The sequence below is a fragment of the Lutzomyia longipalpis genome, chromosome 1 (genome assembly GCF_024334085.1).
Source record: "Lutzomyia longipalpis isolate SR_M1_2022 chromosome 1, ASM2433408v1".
NCBI lineage: Eukaryota > Metazoa > Arthropoda > Insecta > Diptera > Psychodidae > Lutzomyia > Lutzomyia longipalpis.
Genome location: NC_074707.1, coordinates 13,655,184 through 13,673,633, shown reverse-complemented (window position 1 = coordinate 13,673,633; position 18,450 = coordinate 13,655,184). Strand labels below are relative to the sequence as shown.

The window sequence follows — 18,450 nt, the reverse complement described above, 5'->3', positions numbered from 1 at the left end:
GTAGGTACGGTTCCATTAGGAACAATTTGATATGATCTTCAGTTTGTGAATAGAGTTGTTGTCTAATATAGACTTGTACTCTATACAAAGGACCGCAGTTGTTATCGCATTCATTGCGAAGTATACTGGTCGAAGATCACGGGAAAATTCGGTCAATCTGTCTTGCTTTTCCTAGCTTGTGCCGAGGACGTCACAAAAGTCAGGAATGGCCGAATGTAGTACCGCTGGTACTAACTGTCATGGTATAGGACAGATTGGCTTATGTGTGTGGGGTTGGCGGGAGTCTTAAGGTGACTCTCTCTCCCAACCACCGTAGTACGGTTGGCTCAGTTGCTCGTGGACCATGGGGTCGTACGGACGGACCCACCCCATAAGTCTGAATCGTAGTACCTGGCTATGACAATTGGTATCTCATTGTCAGGTATTTTACAAAAAGTGCATCCGTGACGCTAATAATGTATCCGTGACAACAAAAAATATATCCGTGACGTTAAAAATCTATCCGTGACGTTCAAAATGTATCCTTGACGCTAATAAATGTATCCGTGACGCAAAAAAAAACTATCCGTGACGTTAAAAATGTATCCGTGACGCAAAAAAAATCTATCAGTGACGTTTAAAATGTATCCGTGACGTTAAAAGTGCATCCGTGACGTTTAAAATGTATCCGTGACGTTAAAAGTGCATCCGTGACGCTAATAATGTATCCGTGACGACAAAAAATATATCCGTGACGTTAAAAATGTATCCGTGACGCTAATAAAATCTATCCGCGACGACAAAAAATGTATCCGTGACGTTAAAAATGTATCCGTGACGCAAAAAAAATCTATCAGTGACGTTAAAAATCTATCCGTGACGCTAGAAAATGTATCCGTGACGTTAAAAATGCATCCGTGACGTTAAAAGTGCATCCGTGACGCTAATAATGTATCCGTGACGACAAAAAATATATCCGTGACGTTAAAAATCTATCCGTGACGTTCAAAATGTATCCGTGACGCTAATAAAATGTATCCGTGACGCTAAAAATGTATCTGTGACGTTTAAAATGTATCCGTGACGCAAAAAAAATCTATCCGTGACGTTTAAAATGTATCCGTGACGTTAAAAGTGCATCCGTGACGTTTAAAATGTATCCGTGACGTTAAAAATGCATCCGTGGCTCTAATAATGTATCCGTGACGACAAAAAATGTATCCGTGACGTTAAAAATCTATCCGTGACGCTAATAAAATCTATCCGTGACGCTAATAATGTATCCGTGACGCTAATAAAATCTATCCGCGACGACAAAAAATGTATCCGTGACGCTAAAAATGTATCTGTGACGACAAAAAGAAAATAAAGAAAATAAAGAAGTAACAAGAAGAAAGAATAAGACATTTACATTTACATTTAAATCTCCCGCCAACCAATTTTCCCGAGCCAACTGTTCCCATTTCCCAACTCCCACTCCAAAACATTGTAGTCCCTCTCATACCATATTTTAGCTTATAAGACAAAAAATACATTATAAAATTGATTAGTAAAATAAAATTAAATAAAATTAATTATTAATTAATAAAATTATATTAATTAATCGTCTTTCCCCCCCATACATTCTGATGGCAGTTGCATAGAAATAGAAATAAAACAATCAAAGATATTGCAAACTTGATAAGAAATCCGTAATCAGACTATATCACTTTACTGAGAATTTTCATAAGCTTACGTTATTTTTAATCAAAGGAAATATGCTTAAAAAATGCCGTTTTCTAGGAATTTCAAACAACATTTTCATGACGATTTATGTGAGGAAAATTCGTCGGAAAAGTGGTCGGGAAAGGGCAAGAAAAACACTTTTTTTTGCAATTATTTTTGCAAAAAAGCTGCATTTTTCTTACCCTCCCGATCGCTATTCCGACGAATTTCCCTCACAGAAAATCAAAGACTTAACTGCGGATGTTGCAAAGCTGCAGTAAGAATGTTTTTCCCCTATTCGATAGATATTTTGTGGATAGAAGATTAAAAAGTTTGGAAAAAATTGGATTTCCAGGAAATGACTCATTTTACCCCACCTTCCATAAATTCTAATAAACAATCACTCGGACTTACGAAAGCTTTAAACGCTCTGCTTGTGGAACTTTCTTTTTAATCTGATAAGAACCATTTTTTATTCCTATTTAATTTCTTTTATCTATTGTGCAATTTTCCTTAAGGAATTTTTAATTACTTAATTTTTTCTTAAGATGTATTGATAGGAGAAAATTCCAGTCCAGACTAGTCAGAACAGTCTGAAAGTTTAACTTGAGGCTGATAAAAACAACTATCCAGAGTATTTTTGTGACTAAACTTAAATTGTTAAAATTCCAGAATCTTAAGAAATCTTTTATTGAGTGTTTTAAAAATAATATTTCTTCTATTTTTGATATCTGTCGAATCTGTTGGACCTGGAAAATTGATAAACTGATAAAGAGGTGAAGTCTGATTTGTGATTTCTTCATTGAAATTTTCTCACAAACATGTGACCTGCCTCAAAGTTGATTTTTGGAGATTTTATCAATGAATTTCTTCTTGAAAAAAAAAAAAGATTTTAATAATTTTTCTTTTAATTCATAAACCATTTGTTCATAAAATAATACAAATTAAGCTGCTATATTTTATTCAATCTTTATTTTAAAGTTGGGTGTCAAATGGGGGTGGTGAAGGAGTTGATGGGGTCATCGTGACTTGCGTGGTGGTGTCCGGTAGTGGATCAGGCATTGTAGGTGACGTAGGATCCGTTGAAATTGTCGTTGTGGGCGGAGGGGTTGGTGGTGAAGCAGTCGTGGGGAACAATGTAGTTGGTGGCGGTGATCCTGGTGTTGTTGTAGGTGGAGGAGCTCCAGGAGCCTCGCTCGTTGGTGGCCAATCTGGTATGATGCCCGTTGTGGTCGTTGGTGGTGGTGGAGGAGTTAAAGGAGGTTCACTCGTTGGGGGCCAGTCGGGGATGATGCCTGTTGTGGTTGTAGTTCCAGGACCAGGAGCTTCACTTGTTGGTGGCCAATCAGGAATAACTCCGGTTGTTGTCGTTTCCACAGGTGGCTGCGTAGGAGGTGTCCCTGGAGCTTCACTAGTTGGTGGCCAGTCGGGAAGTGGTGGCGATCCACCTGGTGGTGCTTCACTCGGTGGTGGCCAATCGGGGATCACTGCACCACCCCCCGGATTATCCGTTACCGGTGGCCATCCGGATTCCACACCTTGCCGCTCAATTGCATATCCTTCGACAAATTTACTTCCACACACAAGAACAATCACAAGAACTACGGACTTCATGATGCAGCAAAATATTTCTATATTCCAGGGATTGCACGAGGGTAGCAGAGGCACCGTCCAGCGCGAAATGGAGACTGAAATTTTCCTCAGGGGCTCAGGTCTTTAAGTCGCCAGTTCGATGATGAGTAAAATCACGGGTATCTATCTCTGCAGGGATTAACAAAGGCAACGGTCGTGATAAGGCGTCATGGAATGTGACTAACACGTTGAGATTAGCTACTGAAACTCATTAAAATCTCATCATTGATTAACGAAAAAAAAATCTTCAGAATTTTTCGGATCAGCAACGAATTTTGAAATCAATTTTCTGTTGTCTTTCATGGAAAATAAGGAAGAAGAAAAAATGCTCCATTTTGTGCTTTTGATATCCAATTCTTAGGATCTGTTTAATTAATTTTATTACTCTCCAGTACTTTTTGTTATTTCAACATCTTTTAGAGTTAAGAATTTATTTAAAATCAAATTTTGATGTGAAAATTTTTAATTGTAAATTAATTTTTTTAATAAATTCAAAATTAACAAAAATGTTGCAATGTTAAGCTAATTCTTTTAGAATCATAATTGTTTTATTTAAAATTGTGTTTTACTTAAACATTTTTTAGGGGAATCATCAGCAATGATGGCATCCCCTTCACTAATTAAATAAATAAATAAAATAAACTTAAAAATTTCCTTCAAAACTTTAAAATTTTCAGCAACTCCTGATTCTGAGACGTTCTTATTTCGATCTTCAAAGTGGATTCAATCATGCTCAATTAAAATTTATTGAGTCCTGTTTATCCGAAATCGAATCAAATTGCTTAACCCCAAGTTAGTTACTCAATTCCTTGACAAGTTTCAAGAAATCTATGCTATGGTCAAATCTGGAAGAGCATCAATTCTACTTATTTGTGATATCAGGGATATCAGATAAAGACGACCGAATCAATTATAAGCCAATTAATTCACATGAAAAAACGATTAAACTAAAAATAAAATTATTTAAGCTCAAGAAATTTGATAAAATTTTTTTCCGAAATTTAGTCAAATGTTGATCAAATTTCAGCCAAATGTTGCGACTAAAATTAAGTACATATTTTGAAGCATTTCACAACACAACTCTTTGCCAGATAATGACCCCTTTCAAGAAGTTTTCTTATCATTGTTGGGATATGATGCGTAAAAATTTTGCGCTGTTTTTTTTTGGGTGGGAAATTGTGGTCATAAATTGGAGGCGTTACCCCCTCAGGTGACATAAAGAGGCTATATAAGAACAATTCTGCGAATTTGAAGATTATAAAGCAATCGTCTGTGTCGGAAAAATTCCCTCCGCAGAGAAGACAAAATGCGCCTTTATATGTACAATTATTTTATTGGTGAATACTGGGCATAGGAACACATGAAATTGGCACACACAGTCTTGTTGCAGGTGGTGGAAAATCTAATTGATGGAAATGTCTGAGCACGTGCGGAAGTTCTCCTGTGGTCCACATCCAAGGGCACCGGAACCATCATCGCAGTATCCCCAATTGTTGCCAACATTGTACGTCCACTGGAGGACGCAGTGTTTGCACGAGACCCCCGCTGGGAGGGTGATTGTGAAGTTGTAGAATCCAACTGCTGCGGAGTTCAGGTAGTATTTGTTTGATGCTGATGAAGTTTTGAGGGAATACTGCGCAAAGCAGGCCTCAGATTCACGTCCGTAGGTGTCAAGATTGCAGAGGTTGAAGTAGAAGTAGCCCAAATGATTGGCTGTGATCTGCACGGAAACAGGGATTGTTGCTCCTCTCTGATAGCTTGCCACAATCACTCCTTGACCATATTTTCCACCATGCTCGTGTTCACGAGGAGTTGGATTCCTTTTTTTTTTAAGAAGAAAAAAATACATTTTAGGTGCAACTGGAGAAATTTGCATCAAAGATTCATATTTAGGAGTTGAAAATATAAGAATTTTCTTTTTGATCTTAATTTTTAAATTACTAATCCAACGACACTTCGACTTTTATAGAATTCGCTTTAAAATTTTTTGAATAAATTAAACTTTTAGTTAGTTCTTATAAGTTTTCATTAAATATTAAAAATTTTATGCAATTTAATTAAAAGCCTTTATAATTACTTCTAAAAAGAATTTTTCATGAAAACTTTGCTATTTTCCTTATGAAAGTTATCATTAATTGGGCAGATTATTGCTACATAGAATCCTGCTAATTTATACAGTCTTTTGACTAAAAATGAAGTTAAATTTTTCTTTTAGGAGTGAAAGTTCTATCCCCATTTCCTGATAGTAAAAATTACAAATCAAAGTATTTAAAAATAAATAAAGAAAAAAATTAAGATCACAAGAAAAAGAATATTTAATTTTAATTTAATAGTTAATTTAATATTTAATATTTAATCTAATATTTAATAGTCCTTATTATTACAGCATCATCTCAAAACTAACATAATTAAACTTAATAAATATGTAACAAATAACCCGAGACTCCCCTACATCAATGAAAAAATTAAAATGATCAACAGGATTACAGAAAATTCTCAAAATTACCTGTAATCATCCCCACATAGACCGCAATGTCCTCCATTCAAACTGTGTTGAACCTAGAAAATAAGTTGGACAATAAGAAAAGACTTAACAAAATGTTTTAAAAATTATTCATGAACAAAGAGCACAACATCAAAAGATTCTTCCTTAATTTCCCTAATTTTCCTTTTATTCTAACAAAGTTTTATTTAAATTTTATTAAATTTAAAAGAAAGATCGGAAAATCTTTCTTAAAATATGAAGAAAATGCAGAATTTGTTCTATTCTTGATCTTTGGCAAGAACAAGATTAAATTCTACATTCTCTTCAACTGATCTTGATCGTCTTGATCGTCTTGATCACTAATAAAAAAAAACTCACATAGAATCCTCCACAAAAATTTCCATTGTCGTTGTAATCAGGTGTTGCGGAGGAATCAACACGCCACCGGGATCCACGATTAACCGGGTTCATGAGCATTCCATGGCCAGAAACTTCCAAAATCCCAATGATGGCAAAAACAGCAACAACACAGACTTTCATCTTTCTTCTTCTATTTTCTTCTTTTTTATTTTTTAATTCACTTTGCACGCGGTGAGATTTGTTTTGCAAATTCGGCTAGATTCCCAAATATGAACTGAGGTCTGGAGACGCTTGATACCTCCTTATAACTGACAAAAGCATACCTCTCTTCTTCTTTCAATTCATTGATGGTCGTTTTCTCTCGCACCCGATAAGAACCACTTTTCCCTTATCAGTTACTCCTATCTTCCTCAATATAGTTGTTGAATGGAGCGCGCGGGGTAATTTATAGAATTAAATTTGTGAGAAGAGACCGAAATTGGTGCTATTTTGCGAATTATTTTACACCTATAATTCTTTTTTACAAGACCACACTCGGAGACCTATTTGTTTTATTTTTTTTGCGTTCTTTCCTACTAAAAGCTTATATTTGACTAAGTCTTTACACGATCCGGATATGATGATAATTCCGCACCGTAAAGAAATTTTGTGGTTTTTTTTTGTTTCTTTCTTTTTAATGACAACAACACACCAATTTTCATATCTTCTCAATATATTTCTTCAATTTTGAGATCACGATCGGTGTGTGTTGTTTTTCATCCACAAAAATATTCCATTTGCTTTGAAATTTCTTTATATACCTTTGCAGGAAATGTAGGCCATACACCTGTATAAATTTTTAGATTTTTCTAATTTTTTTTTAAGAAATTCATCACAAGAAGATTCCAATTGCTCTATCAAAGGTCACACAAACTCATACTCCCGCGTCTCTTGATCAAGTCTCAAGGGATTTGACTTCTATCGCGATAACAGTATATTTATGCGATCTTACCTGAATTTAAGGGGTTTTTGTGATTGATTAATCTCATAATAAATTACAAAGGGCTGTTGTGGCCGTGAAACCAACATTTATGAGCACTTCCACCTGCTGAAGAACAATAAAACGTTGTAACTGCATTTCATAAAACAATAATTGTCGCACTGATTGTCTTGAAATAAATGCGATTGCGAGTAGTTGGGGAATATATTGTCATCATTGATAATGATTTTATTAATTGTAAGCATTGATTTGTAAGGAGAAAAAACAATAAAGAAGATGCGTTGACGCCATTAACGCTTATATAGAATAATACGTATAGTGATATTAATTAAAGATAAGACAAGTGGTGCAATAAAATAGCCAAAGATAGACCTGATAGAGCTATTAAAATTTAAGGAAAAAGAACTCAAGCTTTCTTAGAATTGTTATATAAAAAGAAAGAAAGATAAGCGTCTACGAAATAGAATTCAATGATGATTGTACGATAGCTTATTTTGGCTATGCTTAATTTGACCTTTTGTTCCTGATTTAAAAATTCGCAATCGCTTAAAACATTTAAAAAATAACCGAAGAATTTTAATATAAGAATTTCTATTTAAGTTTTAATCTTAAAATTAAACTAAACTCTTCAGGGTAAGATTTACGTCATTCAAAGCTTATAAGCTTGATATGTTATTAATCCTTTCCGGCAATAAACACTTTAAACACACAAATATGAAGAGAATTAGGTCAAATCTGAGCGTGATAATTCTATCCCTAGATTAACAAGAAACTAATTTTATAGGGTTTATTTTCAAGATTACATAAAATTCTTTGAAGTAAAATCTACTGCTCAGTTTAGTCAGAGAGTAGTTCAATTTCTACTAAAGAGTTTGTAGAATCCCAAGAAATAAATTAATTTTTTTAAACTTAATTTATCTTCAGTTATTGATTAATTTTAGCAGCATTATAAGTTCATTGCACAACAAAAGAAGCAGTGTAGCATCCAAAACAGGAGTTGCAACACCAGCAGAAATAACAACATCAGCAACACATCATCATAGGAAGCAGCAGCATTAGACGATAAGGCTGCAACAGCAGTAACAACAAAACTAGCATCAGCAGTGGAAGAATCAGATGCTGCATCATCAGCAGAGCAGCACCAGAAGCAGCATCGTAAGAAACAGGAAAATCATAAACTGCAACAGCAGTAACATCAGATGCAACTGCATTAGATATGCAACAAAGGTATCAGAAATAGTAACGTTAGAGAAAAGAGCAGCATTAGAAGAATTAATTATCAAGAGTTATAACAGTAGCGTAAGAATCAGGAAGCAGCAGATTAAGAAACTGAAAAGTCAGAAGCTGTAACAGCAGCAACATCAGAAGTAACAGTATCAAACGCAGTAGAAGTATCAAAAGAAGGTGCAGTATCAAAAGCTGCAATATCAAACACAGCAGCATCAATGGCAGCATCATTAGAGCAGCAACTTCAGAAAAGGGAACAGGATCAGCAAGCAGTAATAACAAGATGTCGATGATTTATGTTCTAACGAATTTGTTAAAGTTTGAACAATTAACAAATATTTTCTTATAAGGATTTCTCTTGGAAATTTTAAAGCCGTGAAGAATATCTTACACAAGAATTAATCAATACAAATTCTGCTCGCAAAAAAATATTTTGTAACATACATGTCAGATTTTGATACTTTTTTGATAGAATCTTTTGAAATGTTTGGTCAAAAGACAATCTTGTTAAAATTTATGCAGTTTGTGGATAAAACTTATAAAACTGTCTAGCATCTTGTATATTATATCTTATCACATAATTTTAATAAAAATAGTCAATGTCAAGGTTTCCTGTAGCAGAAAGACGTTACAATTCCAGCTGAAGAAGCTGAAAAGGACATAAGTTTCCTCAACAAAGATTCGTCAAATAAAACACGAGTAAATTATACTAAATAAAAGATATTTAATTTCAAATAAATTCATTATAAGTTTGCACCGTAGAGTGTTCATTATGTTGTATTTCATGAAATGAAATATAGAGAAATTAAAAGAGAAAGTCCTGCTTCTCCGGATGATTCTAAAATTACAAATTTTGATCATGTTTGTGGCGCTGTTTGATGTACCCATTTCATAGATCATCACCAGCATGCTTCCGGATGTGACTATTGAGGCTGGATTGCTGAATGAAGCGCTTCTGGCAGATGGCGCACTCAAAGGGCTTCTCTCCCGTGTGGATCCTCGTGTGTATCTTCAGGCACTCTGGTGAGTAGAATGCCTTCTGGCAGTATTGGCACTGAAATGGCTTGATGCCCGAGTGCTTTCGCACGTGAATTTGCAGGTTGATCTTCTGCGAGAAGCGCTTGTCGCACAAATCGCACGCAAACGGCTTCTCCCCGGAGTGTGTTCTCTGGTGCGATATGAGCCCGGATTGCTGGGTGAATCTCTTCTGGCAATTGGGGTACTTGCACTCGTAGGGCTTTTCTCCTGTGTGTGTACGGTAGTGAATCTTGAGACACTCTGGTGAGTAGAAAGCCTTCTGGCAGATATGACACAGGAAGGGTTTTATACCTGAGTGTTTCCTCAGGTGCAGCTGCATGTTGATTTTCTGCGAAAAGCGCTTTTCGCACAGCGTACAGGCGAAGGGTTTCTCACCCGAGTGCGTCCTTAGGTGGGAATTTAGTCCGGATTGTTGGGTGAAACGCTTGAGACAGGATTGGTATTTGCACTGATAGGGCTTTTCCCCTGTGTGAATCCGGAAGTGAACCTTTAGGTATTCCGGGGATGAGAACTTCTTCGGGCACACCTTGCACTGGTAAGGCTTTTCCTTGGGAGGCGGTGCTGGAGGGGACAGTGTTGAATTTGTCGAAGGCGACCGTGATGATCCTGGGAGAGTTTTGTAAACGTCCGGAGGTATCGGGATGGATATATTTTGCTGGCAGATGGGGAAGAACGTTGGATGATTGCGATTATTTGTGCTGAAATTGTAAAAATATCATTTAATTGAGTAAAATTGCAAAAATTCTCAATTTTAGCTCCTTTCTAGTTTGTGGCGTTTTTTTGTCAATTTTTTGTTCCTTCAAAGAGGATATCGAGGGCGAAACAAGAAAAAGTCGTAAGTCTATTCGGCGCCTGAACAATAAAACCAGAACTGCAGAAGAAGCAGCAGGATGTTCAGGTGGGGTCTAGCGAGGTAGACCTACCTCGAAGGCGGTGGAACCTTAATGGCTTCCGGTAGGAAACTGTGGGCGATTCCAGAGTAAAAGCCCTGCACCTGCGGCTTTAAATCCCCCAAATCTGGATGTGAGTAGTAACTATTGAGGTGCAGATCGGGTTCCACTTTAATTGTGCCAGGAAATTCCTTGAGATTGGACGCCTCCATTGTTTAAAAAAACTTTGTTTTCTTTTTTTCTTGTTTGACAAAACATTTTTCACATTAGTTCCAAAAGCCGCCACTGGTATATTATTGGCACTGTTGGCTAGGAGGAAATGAGACAGATGACGTGCTATTTCACCGCGATTCCTCTCACTCGCACGGAAGGTTTTTCGCAATTTTCTCGCGTTTTCCATCGAATTTTCACGGGAAATTGTGATTTTTATTATCAGGAAGCGACACCGCGTCAATTGGCATCCCCAGGTTAAAACTCTCAAAATCCGCGCCAAAAATTGGCGTGCAAATCCCGCCAAAAATCCAGCGAATTTCGCGCCCAAAATTTTTACTAAAGCTCCCCGAATCCCCCTTGAACATTCACGACAATTTTTGGTGCCCCAAAAGTGCGTTTTTCCCGGGAAAATTAACTTTTGGAATGCGGAGGCCTTGGTAGTTACGTAGAATGCGAAGGTGGGGTCGTTGAACGACCCCAAAAAGAAGGCCAATTTTCTCCCAAATTATACAACCTGGAGTTGTCGGGTTAGTGCCTATAGATTCCTTATATAGTCCTCTTGCCCCTTGCATCACAAATTCGCCACCCGGAAACACGCAGAAGAAGATATTAGGGAAAAACTTTTTTTCACTCATTTTTCACACTTTTTCGTGAGAAATTTGCCACGAAGTTGACTGCAACTGCTATTTTTTTTCACTACTTCCCCACATTCCCCTCACTTCCCGCACCGTGATAAATGGCAATATTTCTAGAATATTCTTTATTGTTTTGCAGATTTATATGCTTCTAATTATGTTTTATGTTGTTTATGTCACTTATTCGCGATAATTCTGACACTGAGAAGGTAAAGTGAAAAAGTAAACACAACCCTTCAACCCCCTTCAACCATATGATTTATGATGTGACTAACTTCATTCTAAAAAATTTTCCGCAGCATGGCCGTTACATCAATTTTTGAATTCCCTTCTTCTACATTTTCCTTAATAACTTTTCTTGTGGTGGTCGGATTGAGCTGAAATTTTTACACAACCTTCTCAGATAACCAAAGAACTTATTTTCAAAAGATGGGAATGGTATCTTTTATATTTATGAAGATATAACACGAAATATAGCGCTGGGGTCGTTCAACGACCCCGCTCCGCATTCCAAGGGTTAATTTTTTTTAAAAGTTTTTCCGCACAACTAAAAAATGCCAGAGTGAGACGAAGGTATTTGTGAGAAACATGAATGAAACTCTTCGAAAATGCTAATAAACAATGCAATTGGGGTGAATTGGATCAACTTGCAATTTCGAATATGCTTTCACTTCGGCGCGTAGCGATTTTTCCTCACGGGGAAAGTCTTTCTCCTCCTGTTTTGGGGAAAATATTTCCATACAAGTTGCGTATTTTCAGTAATGCGAAAAGTGAGTGCATCTCGTGAAGTTGAAATCCACGGAAAAGTGAAGGAAATTTTCTATATTATTGTTTTCATGAACTTCCCAAAGTGTTTGCAAACATCAATCTGAAAAATGTAAGTGAAGAAAATCTTGGTATTTTCCCCCCTATGAGTAATTTTCCTGCTTTTTTTGCGCCTGGAAAAAACCTTCAGTGGAAAATTTGTGCATTGTGCGGAGAAAATCATGGAGGAATTTTCGTGAAGGACTCGGAGTTTTTGGGTGTGGGAGATTTTTCCTTTTTGACCAACTTCTCCTGCCCTGTTTTGTTGATTGCAAGATGCAATTGGCAACTTTTTGGGATCACCCACTGTGGGGGCATTATCTTGTGCCCCCAGAGGTCTCCAATTTGCACTCTTGCCATGAACCACACGCTCTCCCTTATCGGAGAATTCCTCGTTTTTTGTTTTCCTGGAAAAACACTGGATGTTGCTGCTTCACCTTGTTGTAGCTGTGCTATATATGTGGCAACTTCTTGGAGGTGATATAGCATCCAAATTCTATGTGTAGCATCAAATCCACTGGGTATGGTGGGATTTTGAAGGAAATCCAACAATCAATAATTTCACAGCGACGTCAAGATGTCAGAATTGTTTTGCGTTCTTTTGCCTTCGACACAATATTGGGGTTGGGCTTTTTACTCCCATATAATACTACACTTTCCCCCCATCCTAAAAAGGAGGCGAATCATTGAGACGAAGATTCCCTTTTGAGAGTACCTACCATGTATATGTACATACATAGCATACTCCAGATCCCCTCCTTACATCCCCCCTTGTACTCTCTTCTATACTAAATGTTTGCCTCTCTAGCCACCCACCCACCCATCCTTCATACAAAACCCCCCTGTTCTGCCTTGAATTTCTACGAAGCCACCCCATTTGGGAGCCACCCTACTCTTCTGGATGAGAGGAGCGGATGGCCTTCAAATTGAAAGCACAATCTACACATAACCATGGTATTGTATATAACGATAGCAACTCTGTGAGAAGAAGACGAGAGAGAGAGAGAGAGACTGGATGAATTATAGGGAATGGAAGGGTTATAAATTGCTAGTGGTTGAATGCTGTTTTTGAGTCGTGTTCTCGGCTTTAATAATTATGTGCTGTGTGTGTGTGCTTGAGACAGGCCCTACCTTAAGGGCCTCGTGCCACCCACCCTCCTCCCAACCCAACCCAACCATCCCCACATAAAATTCACCTCGCACGATTTCGCCAGAAGCCTTGAACTTGAGGGAGGATGCTGCAAAGAAATGAAAGTTTCACCTAAAGCACCCAGGAAGATGTCCCACAGTGTGTCCTCTTCGTGCTCTCTCTAAATTTATATTATTAATTAATTCCATGAGCATTGTAAGCGAATCTCCTCGTCTTAATCTCCTTGCGCGCTAAATTGAGTTAAATTTTAATTTTAACCGCGACAGGCGACCAAGGTGGGCACGTTAAGAACAGTGAGAATTGTATATGGAGAAAATAATTAAGCAATTTCCTCTGTGCAGCGATTTTTCTGTGTTTATCCAATTTTCTTGTGCGGAGAATGTGACACTAAATTAATTAGTAATATCCTCTGTCTCGACTGGCGAGCCATCCTTCCTGGGGAAATATATCAGATTTATCGGCGACAATGAGTAAATAATTATTCAATTTGCGCTTCTTTCACTCTCAACCCAGGGCACACAGAATCTGCCCCTCAGCCCCTTCTCAATGGAGACCCTACAGCGATGGAGACACACACATACCGTCCTTGGGTATTATTAGAATGGGTTAAGAAGAGGACTCGAGAGGTTTCACATTCTCCAAGATGACCTTTCTATTTGCACACAATCCCCGTGACCGGTGTGAGATGCGTGTATGAGATAAAAAGGGGCGCACACAGTCTCTAAAAATATCCAGAAAACATTGAATTTATTTCACTTTACCCCCTCATACCTCTACTGTAGTAAAGTTCAGAATGTCTTAATTGGATTCGACGGTTTGGACAAGGGTGCCATATACCTTTCCATAAATCAAATTGGCGAAGGTCCCAATTCCAGTATGAATCCTATCGGATTTAATTTTAAAGTTCACCGGATGAGATAAGACATTTTTTTAATCCCATCGCGCATGGAAGTGGAAGCTTTTTTTTTTTTAACCTTTAGTACGCCGAGAGAGGTATGTGATTGACTCCTTGCTTTAAAAAAATTGTATAGAAATTTTAAATCGATCCAACAAGTTTATTTTAGAATCTCTTTTAGGCAGAAATAATTGGAATACGTCTAATCTCTTGAGAGTCAAAAACGATTAAAATATCATCACAAAAACTTTTTTTTTAGGAACAGTTTAGAATATTCAGCAAAGAATTAAATGAAACAAACATTAGTGACGTCATTTTTTACATTTTTAAACAAATCTTTATCATTCTTTTTTACTCAACTGATATTGAAATAGTCTTTTGACGGTTTTAGTTTTTTTTAATCCTTTCTAAGGTTTTGTGTCAACTCGATTATTTTCTCGAATTTGGTTTTGCGATGAGTGTAAAAGAGGATGATTTATGTTATTAATGTGAAGATTTTTTGTTTTCTGCTGTGATTGAAATTAATTCATTTAATACCAGCTTCGAAAGGAATTATGTGGTCCAAAACTTCAATTTTAAATGAAAAATTTAACTGGAAATCCGGCTTTAAAAATTCCTAAACTCCTTTTGATTATTCTTATTAAAACTATCAGAATTTATGGTTCTCGATCTGTGTTACAAAATAAATATTGATATTAATATAATTTAAGGTCTCTCACTGACCCCTTTTGCCCAATTTCGTAATTTTCTAAGCCTGGAACTACACAGGGTTAACAATTTAAAAAAAAGAATTTTTTGAACTTCCCATAAAAGGAAGGAACTGTTAAGAATAAAAAAACAAAATAATTATATGTAGCACAAAAAGCAAGATAAATATTATGTCTCATTTCACGAATGGGAAAGGAAATGTTATTGCTGAAAAAGAAACATTAAATACTCTCAGCCTCTTTAAAGCTACATAACTACTGTATACACGCGTGGTGAATTCTTGGAATGGAATCACAGCTGAAAAAGTCATTACCATGAGAAAATTTCATCAATTTTGTAGGGAAATGTTTCCACCCCGAAGTACAATATTCCGCGTGATTTCCGACTTTGTGTGAGAAAGCATCTTTTTACCATCCCATTCGTAGCACAAGTCAATCATAACGCGTCCAGTTATAAGAGTTGGTGTCCCACAACGTGTAGAAGTTTGTTTATGCGTTGTAATGCGATTTGTGAGCAGAATTAGTAGACAAAGATTTTTTTTGTAAAATTCGACAATATGATGGATAAAAATGGTTATATCTCTGGTTCTGTAAAACCTACAGAAATTTATTGACTAGTTTTGGAAAGGTATTAACACAGGCTAAAAATTGACATAAATTTCAATAATTTTCAAGGTCACCTCCAGAACACAAAATGGCGGCATTTTGATTTACCAAAACACTTTTTGGCCTTTTTTGTCCTGAAGGAATGGTTTTAGAGATTTCTGATGTTCTAGAAAGTTGTAGAGTTTTGCAAAACCTTTAATTTGATACCAAGTTGAGCAAAATCGGTCAAGCAGTGCAGAAGATATGGCTCTTAGAACTATACAAATTCAAGAATTTTTCAAATGGTCATATCTTCTAAACGGCGACATAGATTTTCTTCATTTTTGGACTGGTGACAGATATTGAGTCAGGCTACAACATATCAAAATTTAAAGGAAATCGATGATCGGGATTCGGAGATATTGCCCCTTAAAGTTAGGAAATTTTTGTTTTTGATTTTAGCGCCTCTTGCGGATATTTTTGGAACTTGAAATGTTCTAGACATTTGTAGGGCTTCTCAGTATCTTTCATTTGATACCAAGATGGTCAAAATCGGTCAAGCCGTTCTCGAGTTATATCGAAAAAACACTTTTTGCTTTAGGCCGCCATATTTGCTAAACCGCTTGACCGATTTTCAAGTATGATTTGTTGATGAAAACATCTCACTGAGCACTACAACATACTAAAATTTCAGACCTCTAGCTATAAGGGAAGTGATTGATGGTAGTTCAAAATGGCGGACGGCGGCCATCTTGGATTTTGAAAATGCGAAAAAATGAAATTTTACACCCACATTTCTATAGAAAGCTTCAAACCCGAAGTCTCTAACTGTTACCGTTCTCGAGCTATAAGGCAAAGTTTAGAGTCCCGGACGGCAGGACGGCAGGACGGCAGGCCGGCCGGATCAAAAATTTTCCACCACCATTTTCGAAATGTGGGATGTCTAAAACGTGCTCATACCAAGTTTGAGCCCGATCTGAGGTGGTCGGTTTTTCCGACGATTACAATACTTGGTGTTGGCCACGAAGTGGAACACCAACTAATTGCCCTTATGAGAATATTGTTAGCGCTATTATTAAAAGAGATAATTGAGAAGTTAAAATTGTACGTATATAAGATTAAAATGGTGTATAGCTCTGTATATGGGAAGTGTGTTTGCAGTAGAATTCTAAAATGGGGAAAAGATTTTCAATGTGAAGAGGGTAAAAGGCACACACAAGAGAATGTATATGTGGATAACAGTGAAGGATCAACCAAGCGTAATAAAACCACGACAATACACAATTTTGGAGTGCTCGGGAGCTTCCAATACATGTCATTTGCATTTTAAATCATTCAATTTCTCCTCATTTTCCACATCACTCCTCATTTTCACAGATATTTCCTCTTCAACAGAGTCAAACCTATATGTATGTATGTTGCCTATGGGACTGAATGAGAATTTTGTGCTTAAAATGGAATCTCCACACGAACCTTTTTTTTCTCTCACTCATCCCTTACACGGTGCTTTCATTGCTCCTTTCGAAGGAGCAAAAAATTATGTATTTGTGTGCTACATGAATTATAAAATTTATGCAAAAGCAGAATAAATATTTAACTTCATCTCTCCGCTGGCATATGCGTGACACATTTTTCCTCCGTTGAGAGGTTCAATCGAGATATCCTTATTCCTGTCTGACTTCAATGTTTACATTTGCGAGAGACCACAAAAAAGCTCTCAAGGATGCTTCTTATATCCTTTGATAAATAGAAATACGTCGAGGTGAAAAAAAACGAGTCAAAATTATTTTTAAAAAAAATCAACATCTTTCATTTTTTTTTTGAGGAATAAAAAATACATACAATGAGGGTTCTGAAATATCTTGTTTTTTATCAGTGTTGGTGGTGCTGGTGTAATGTTAAGAAAACACCTCCCCTTGAGAACTTTTCACTGCCTTTCTGCTCATCTTTTCCCATCAGCATATGTCTTAAATTCGAATAAACTCAGAGTAGAAAATCCTGTTTCCTTCGATGACCCATAAAATATCATATTTCCTACAGTGCTGCTTTTTTTTTAACCACCCCGCCCTTCTCAATTTCCTACAGCATTTTTCGAAGCTACTTCTAAGGAAAAAAGTCTTCACGCGAGGAATTCCATTCATTCATAGGAAAATTACAAATCTTTTGTGGATGGTACACACACAAAAAACTTATAGGTATATGGAAAATTACCCCAGTGACCTTTTGACCTTTTCAAATGAATAAATCCTCGCGCAAAACCCATTTTTAATCGATTTACTTGTGACACCGCTATCTCGTGATCAATGGTTGTATAAATTATTTAAGATAGTTCTATTCACCTATCCGTAACTTTTATGTACACGTAGGTATCGCTATGTATGTACCCCAAACCATGATAGCAACATACATAGTCCAATATTCACCGCGACCCATTTATAACTTATTCACCTTTTACATTTACGATACACACAAACTAATTCTTCAGACTGTCAACCCCATGTGGTATATCAATCACTAAACAATGCGGATGAAAAGAAAGCCATATAGTGTGTGCTTTCAAGAATTTCTTTTACCACAAATCACCCACACAATTCCCATAACTTCATGCAAAATTATTATTATGTACATCACTATATCAAATGAGGTGAGAAATAAGTACATACAGGTATGTACTGCTTTTACACACGACTGACTTCCCTTCTTTTGCCTCAATGAGATAATAAAATTGTAATGAGTGTTCCACATTTTAGTAGGTACCTCTACTTCTTTTCCATAAACACGACACACGTCGTGAGAAAATTCGGTAATTAGAAGAAACGGAAAAGGGATTACTAACGCGAGATATGTATAATGTGAGCATAATTATTATATTTAGGATTAATTATTATTAGCCGTATGAGCTGTTTGTCATTAAAAAGAATCGTGTGGAAAATTTCCATGTGCTCACGTCCTCCTCTTCACTGTCCTTAGTTATCGTTGCCCCAATCAACACTTGTACAAACTATTCTACTACCTATATATTTAGTTAGTGTATATAATACTTCATTGGATATGTAATACGGCAGCCTTTGATTATTTTTCCTCTTTGTCAGTCACTGTTTAAGATTGAAAGTTAGATCAACCTACTTATTTTTCTAAAGAGAATTTCCACACAAAATTAAGAAATA

At 36.6% G+C, this 18,450-nt stretch overlaps 4 protein-coding genes across 15 annotated transcripts in view; 1 reads left to right on the top strand and 3 right to left on the bottom strand.

Annotated features, from left to right (window-relative positions):
• Positions 1–2,573: 2,573 nt before the first annotated feature.
• On the bottom strand, positions 2,574–3,419 carry LOC129792728 (uncharacterized). Its single transcript, XM_055832069.1, has one exon. The coding sequence runs from the start codon at positions 3,295–3,297 to the stop codon at positions 2,659–2,661; it is 639 nt and encodes a 212-aa protein (XP_055688044.1). The 5' UTR covers positions 3,298–3,419; the 3' UTR covers positions 2,574–2,658.
• Positions 3,420–4,628: 1,209 nt separating this feature from the next.
• On the bottom strand, positions 4,629–7,311 carry LOC129792735 (uncharacterized). 2 transcript variants are annotated; one of them, XM_055832089.1, is made up of 4 exons: positions 7,152–7,251; positions 6,179–6,565; positions 5,822–5,874; positions 4,629–5,135 (listed from the first exon to the last, which is right to left on the bottom strand). In XM_055832089.1, the coding sequence occupies exons 2-4, from the start codon at positions 6,338–6,340 to the stop codon at positions 4,718–4,720; spliced, it is 633 nt and encodes a 210-aa protein (XP_055688064.1). In that variant the 5' UTR covers positions 6,341–6,565; positions 7,152–7,251; the 3' UTR covers positions 4,629–4,717. The 2 variants fall into 2 exon arrangements, with proteins under 2 accessions (XP_055688064.1, XP_055688057.1); XM_055832082.1 differs by having other exon boundaries at positions 6,179–7,311.
• A 1,759-nt stretch (positions 7,312–9,070) lies between these two features.
• LOC129792564 (zinc finger protein 239-like) lies at positions 9,071–10,610 on the bottom strand. Of its 2 annotated transcripts, XM_055831752.1 has the most exons (3): positions 10,328–10,610; positions 9,696–10,102; positions 9,071–9,611 (listed from the first exon to the last, which is right to left on the bottom strand). In XM_055831752.1, exons 1-3 carry the CDS (start codon positions 10,504–10,506, stop codon positions 9,256–9,258), a joined length of 942 nt encoding a protein of 313 aa, XP_055687727.1. In that variant the 5' UTR covers positions 10,507–10,610; the 3' UTR covers positions 9,071–9,255. The 2 variants fall into 2 exon arrangements, with proteins under 2 accessions (XP_055687727.1, XP_055687717.1); XM_055831742.1 differs by having other exon boundaries at positions 9,071–10,102; positions 10,328–10,604.
• Positions 10,611–11,791: 1,181 nt separating this feature from the next.
• Positions 11,792–18,450, top strand: part of LOC129791433 (TLD domain-containing protein 2) — a 98,532-nt gene continuing 91,873 nt past the window's right edge. For 6 of the 10 annotated variants that reach the window (XM_055829764.1, XM_055829736.1, XM_055829773.1 and 3 more), the window contains exon 1: positions 11,809–12,019. The gene's annotated coding sequence lies outside the window, so the exon portion shown is untranslated. Of the gene's footprint in view, positions 12,020–18,450 lie in introns of all 10 variants that reach the window. The other 4 variants (XM_055829793.1, XM_055829802.1, XM_055829719.1 and 1 more) reach the window with 3 other exon arrangements.